Raw genomic sequence first — 6,412 nt, 5'->3', positions numbered from 1 at the left:
AGGATGACAGAAATGTGTAATATTTAGAAATAACTAGACTCAAATAACAATATTGAGCTTTGGTGTTTGGTATGTGATACTTCTAAATACTATACCAGTAGTATATTTTTAGTTGAGATATAATTGACATATAACATTAGATTACTTTCAGGTATATAACATGATTCAATATATGGATATATCGCAAAATGATCACCATAATAAGTCTAGTTAACACTCATCATGATATATAGTTACAATTTTTTTTCTTGTGATGAGAACACTTAAGATCTACTCTCAGCCACTTTCAAATATGCAATAATTATTAACCATAGTCACCATTCTATATATTACATCCCCAGGACTTATTTATTTTATACTTGGAAATTTGTACCTTTTACTACATTTACCCATTTCACCCACCCCCAAACTATGTGGAATTTGGTACAAAGAAAGCAAAGAATAATTTTTATCCAATATGATGTCAGAACGAAAATATTAATTAAATCTGTATGTTCTTTGGTTACAAAGAAATTTAACTTTAAAAAATAAATGTATTCTGCAATATTTTTTAGCTTATTTATTTTTGAGTGTGGAGGATACTAGACTTTTCTCTGTATAACTATGTGGTCAAACTGCTGCAACACACAGAAGAAAACTGGGAGACAATTCTCCATGGGTCTCTCATGTTTCTGCCTGTCTTATGAGCAGAGGTATTACCTGCCTTATACTTGACTACCTTTTTAAGGATGTGTGTATAATAAACACCCTTGGAAGATAGAGACAGGGTCTCTCTCTGAACAGAGGCAGGTTTGCTAGAAGCTCATTATAAAAGTTTCCCTAGCTTGGAGTTTCTCAGCCATAGTATAAATCCCCTGTGTACATATCTAACCAGACCACTTCATGTCTTAGAAGATGGGGATACCTGGAACCAACACAAACATGAAGCTCATGCCGCATCATGTGCCATTAGCAATAAAGTCTTTTGTTTCTGAGCCAAAACTCTTTTGTCTTCTGACAGCAAACACAAAATTGTCATAAGCTAAACTGCTACTTTGTAAGTAAGGTAAAAATATCAGACCCTTCACAGTTCTTTTCTTTTTAATCAAGGTGTAATTGACATATAACATTATATTAGTTTCTGGTATATGACAGAGTTATTCTGTAAGTCTAGTTACCATCTATTACCATACACAGTTATATCTTAATAGTTCTTGACAATTAAAATCTGTTTCCCACCTCATCACTGTGTATTTTAGGATCCATTCTAGTAGATTATGGCACTTAGTAGCTGTTTTCACTGTCTACTTGCAATCTGGGGACTATCAAAATTTTGACAATTTATAGGAAAAGAGTATTCATTCTGATCCTATAGCTAACCAACTGTGTGATTTAAACTTCTAAAGAATAGAATGGAAATAGCAAAGTAGCAATATAACCAGATCATTTGTTTTTCCTTTCCTTCCATTTTCATTCCTATGAGGTACAAATGCATTACAGGATTGAATTTATACACTTAACTAAAGTACATTTAATTATAATTGAGCACATTTTAAGCTCATAAATATGCACAAAGGAAGTTCATACTACATACACACTATTAACATTTGAATATTTTTTTAACACTAGCATATAAAATAGTGATTTAATTTGGTTAAAAAGGTCAGACTAGTTTTTGCTTGCTAAAGAATTATCAGAATAGCTTTAAAATCTAATTACTCACCTATATTACTCACCTAGATACTCAGGTATCTATCTAATTACATACCTATTGGAATGACTAAAATTAAAAAAAAAAAAAACTGATAAAACCAAGTGCTACAGAACATGTGGGACATTCTCATCCTTAGCTGATGGGAATGCAAAATGGAACAGCCACTTCAGAAATCAGTTTGGGGAACTCTTATGAAGTTAAACACATATTCTACTCCTATTTAACCTATGTAAATTAAAACAACACTAACACAAGAATCTATGCATGAATGTTTTTTAACAGTTAATTCATAATTGCCAAAAACTGGAAACCCAACTGTCCTTCAATGAGTGTACAGGTAAAACTATGGCACATATAAATAATGAAATACTAGTCAGCAATAAAAGAGCACAACATGGACAAATTCTAAAATGCATTATGCTGGGCAAAAGTAGCCAGTCTCAAAAAGTTCCATCCTATAGGATTCCATTTGTTGGACATTAAGGAAGAAACAAAACTACTGGGATGGAATGCTTAATTTCCAGTGATTGCTGGGTTAAAGTCAGGGGTCAGGGAAGGATCTGACAAAAAAAGGACAATACTAAGGGAATGATGTGAAGGTGAAGGAATTGTTCAGTATTTGATGAAGAAACTGATCATGGTAGTGATTTCATGAAGCCATAAATATGCTAAAATTCATATAACTTTATACAAAAAAGAGTTAACTTTACTGTATGTAAATTTAAAAATAAATGCATGACTCCCAGGCATGAGGATAAGCTGCCATTTCCTTCTACTCTACATCCTTTAACCCTAGACTTGAAAGAGACTGCTTTATGTGAGGAGAAAGGTAGGACAGACTAAAAGAATGGCTTTGAGGCGGAAATTAAAGGAGTTTGCTACGTTATGAACATTTATCTTAAAAAGCTTGATTATGAGATAATGATCTATAATTTTAGAGAAAGGCAAAGTGAAAAGTTACTGAAGAAAAAAAGCAAATAGACCTTAAAATTAAAGAATGGATGGTCTCCCTAGTACTCACTTCTATTCTATAGTACCATAACATAATAATTATATCTTCATTTAATTTGTTTTGTATGTTTCAGCTACACACAAAACGACTGAAGAAAAAGTAATTTAATTTTAAGAAGATATAAACCTATTTTTATTTCAGTGTTCTAAACCTAAAATAAAATAAAAGGGATTAATCAGTTGGCTACAGTTTCTTTAGCAAAAGATCTAAATCATGAAAAATTTCTTAAAAGTCTGGTGGAATCTAATATTGGGGTTAAATCTAAAGGGAAATTAATACATTTAAGGAAATGATATTCTGCATATTTTATACTCTGTACTTGTCTCTGCTTGCCTGTTTTTTATCCTACTGCCTGCTCCCTTTCTGCCTTTTATTATTACTTCCCTTTTCTTCTCAGACCATGTGCCACACCCTTGTCATCCTCAAGAACTTTTAGATATTTGTTGCAAGCCTAAATTATCTAACTGCTTTTATGAATGACTGCATAAAATAGAATTCATTTCAAAGACTGAATTAAAACAATGGCTAATGGTCAAATTAAAATATTGTGGTACTCTCTAAAACATGACAATAGGTAATATAAGTAGTCTAATGGGATGTTTAACATGTATCAAATTTAAATACTAACACTAATTTACAATTACATTTCAAACAAGCATGTATGCCAACCAAATTATAACTTTTTCAATATCTCGCTGCTAGTATGTACTTAGAATGCTTAAAATTTAATAAAGTCAAAAATATTAAATTGTATAAAATATGCACACATTGACAAAAAATAGGGCCCTAACCAGTCTGTAAATATATTTTTTGGGCTAAATTACTATGAATTCTGCAGTTTATTGAATGTATGCCCTGAATTCCAGATACTTCATTGTCTAAGAAAAGAATAATCTCCCTATCTTGGGCCTTTGGGATGGGATTATGTAAGTCAGTCATCTAGTGAGATGGAATTGTAGAAATAAGGTATTTGAAAAGACAACAGCCCTACTCTTTACAGTTACTGAACAACAGCTGGTCTTCCGTCTACTTTTGTCCATTTAGGAAACAAGAATGATCTGGTAAACTCTGAAGTAGTGGTGTAAGCCACATGCTCTGGAAAAATGCTATAAATTTCTACATTCTATAAAATTTTATTCTATAAAATTATATTCTATAAATTTTATATTCTATAAAATGCTCCCTGAGGCAAATGAACCAATATTACCTTTATGCTGCTTTGGTTACTCACTTAAAAAAGATGGCCAAAAATGAAAACTTGGACAACAAAATCAAATGCCTGGTATTTGGAAAACTGAAAGGGTGGGTGATGGTGACTCCTTCCAAAAACATTCTCTGCATTACAAAATATCTGTTTGTTTCTTTTCACCCTTTAGACCTATTCAGAACGGTCAAAAAGAATACTTTAAAATTCCCAATATTATCCTAACAAACTTCAGAAGCATCCAGTGTTGGAATTTGGGGGGTACTAATTAAGAAATTATTGAGCTTCAGAAGAGAGCATAAAAGAACTCACACAAGTTTCCAGACTGAAAAAAGTGTTTTTTTAAAACTAAGGTATTTATAATAGCATTTAAAGCATAACTTGTAAGTATAAATACAGTTAAGACATAACAACATGAATTTTCACAAATGAGAAAAAAATGTCACATTGACGTTCTTCTAACATAAAAATCAGTCCTTTAAATGGTTCCAATATGTTAAGTTATAACAAATATTTTCTTACACAGAATACATAGATGATAATTCTAAGGTTAATATAATGTAATTTTCCATTAAAATATAAAATTTAGCAAATATTTTCTCTTGCTCTTGAGAAAAATGAATCCTAGTTTCCTCATATTAAGATATATTATTTCATTAGTACATGATGTGAATTGTTATTATTCTTCAGTCTTTCCTGAAAATTGTTCAGCCCTGAGAAAATCTGTTTCATACTTCTTTTTGAGATTACTTAAATATGTTCGTAAACTGTCTGGATCCAATTGAGAGTTTCGAGCAGTTTGAACAAGTCTAGTGGCTAGATGGTACACAGCTCTCTGTCTTTCCATCTCAGGGGTACTTCTTTGGTTTTGCTGTTTTTGAAAAAATATAGATAAAAATTAAAATATGGTTACTATAACTTTATTTTAAAATTCTGGCGATTTTCTCTTTTCCTTCATAGAAATACAGAACTCAAAGGTAACTAATTCCTTTGGATAAGTCAATTCCATCCAACTAGTAAAAAATATACCAGAAAAAATAAAGAAATATTGTTTTGAAAAAATTAACTTTTTCATGAGTATTTACTACTTTATGACAGATTCTTATTTTTGAAAATCACTTCTGAATGAAAAAAATTCTGCTAAATAGGTCAAATTTCTCACGCAACATAACTGCTCATTGCTATGCAGCATTCATTTTAAATGTCACCCAAGAGTACTACTCTGCTATCTCCTATCTTAATTCCCCAGCAGATAAACTGGTGGACAGAATGGGTCATCAGTAAATTGCCTGTCCCTCAAGAGATTTCATATATGGAAACTGCTAGAGCCTAAAACAAAATACTGCTTGAGGGGTAAATTACATGTTGAAAATAAGCACCATAAATAGCTGCTTGAAATTACGCCTTAATTCTTAAACTATACTTAAGAATACTCAAGAAACAATGTTTAAAACAGGAATCTTCTAGTACTTTACAAAGCCTTTAGATATTCAGTCTTTGAGAACTAGTTCAGGGTTGTGAGTACAGCTAGAAAATTCTTCATTCACCTGGTTTGCTGAACTAGATAGAAGAATTAGCATTTTCAATCTTAAACTGTTATTGGCAAGTCAGCGAATTTCCCTTCACTAAGAGAAATAAAATCCCCCAACTCTTTTTCAATAGCAAGGAATTCAAGGTATTTTTCTTCGTTCACTCTAATAGAATAAAACTCCATGAGGTAGAATAAGATTATCATTTATTCACCCATCTATGTGATACACTGAATGATCAACTATCAGTTTACTATTTAAATAACAAACAGTTACTGAATATCTATTATCCTCTATATTCCAGGTCCCAAACCTCATGTTAATGTCATGGGGGATAAAAAAATGTCTACCTGACATGACAATGGAACTCAAGAAGCTCAATGAAAGAGACATATTATTATAGTGAAAGAGACATATTCATAAGCAACTGCTTTAAGAAATTAAGATAAGTCTCATGAAAGAGATACAAAATTCTCAGAGGAAGGAGAACTCATTTCCAGCTCAGGTTAAGAAAAGTTTAAATAGGATGGAATATTTGGAAAGAGTCTTGATAGAAAAATGTAGAAGGAAGTGCATTCTGGATAGAGGAAACAGCTAGAGCAGACACGTTAAAAATCCCAATACACAGTCAGGTCAAAATGATGGAATGACAAGTAACTCAATGTGGCAGAAATGTATGCTATAGTTAAACTGAGAAATGTTATGTAGGGTTGGGGAAGTAAAAACAGGGAGATCATAAAGCAGTAATTAACAAACTTTAGTGTGTTGAAGAATCATTTGAAGACTGCTTAAAAATGTAAATTCCTAAGCCACAGGAAATCCTTGAAAATCTAAGATGATTCCCAGCACCGTGGGTGATTCTGATGAAGGTAATTCTTTTTTAAGATATTTATCTATCTATTTATATATTTGAGAGAGTGGGAGCTTGCACACATGCAAGGAAGAAGGAGAGAGAATCTTCAGCAGGCTTCATC

At 31.8% G+C, this 6,412-nt stretch overlaps 1 protein-coding gene across 2 annotated transcripts in view; it reads right to left on the bottom strand.

The window, feature by feature from the left end:
- Positions 1-4,320: 4,320 nt before the first annotated feature.
- MSH4 (mutS homolog 4) overlaps positions 4,321-6,412 on the bottom strand; it is an 88,019-nt gene continuing 85,927 nt past the window's right edge. For both annotated transcript variants that reach the window (XM_042952229.1, XM_042952230.1), the window contains one exon: positions 4,321-4,780. In XM_042952229.1, the coding sequence (XP_042808163.1) occupies positions 4,589-4,780 (192 nt within the window). In that variant the 3' untranslated portion in view covers positions 4,321-4,588. The remainder of the gene's footprint in view (positions 4,781-6,412) is intronic.

This window comes from Panthera leo, chromosome C1 (genome assembly GCF_018350215.1).
Source record: "Panthera leo isolate Ple1 chromosome C1, P.leo_Ple1_pat1.1, whole genome shotgun sequence".
Lineage (NCBI taxonomy): Eukaryota > Metazoa > Chordata > Mammalia > Carnivora > Felidae > Panthera > Panthera leo.
Note: the sequence above shows the minus strand (reverse complement) of the source record. Positions and strands in the feature narration are given on the sequence as shown.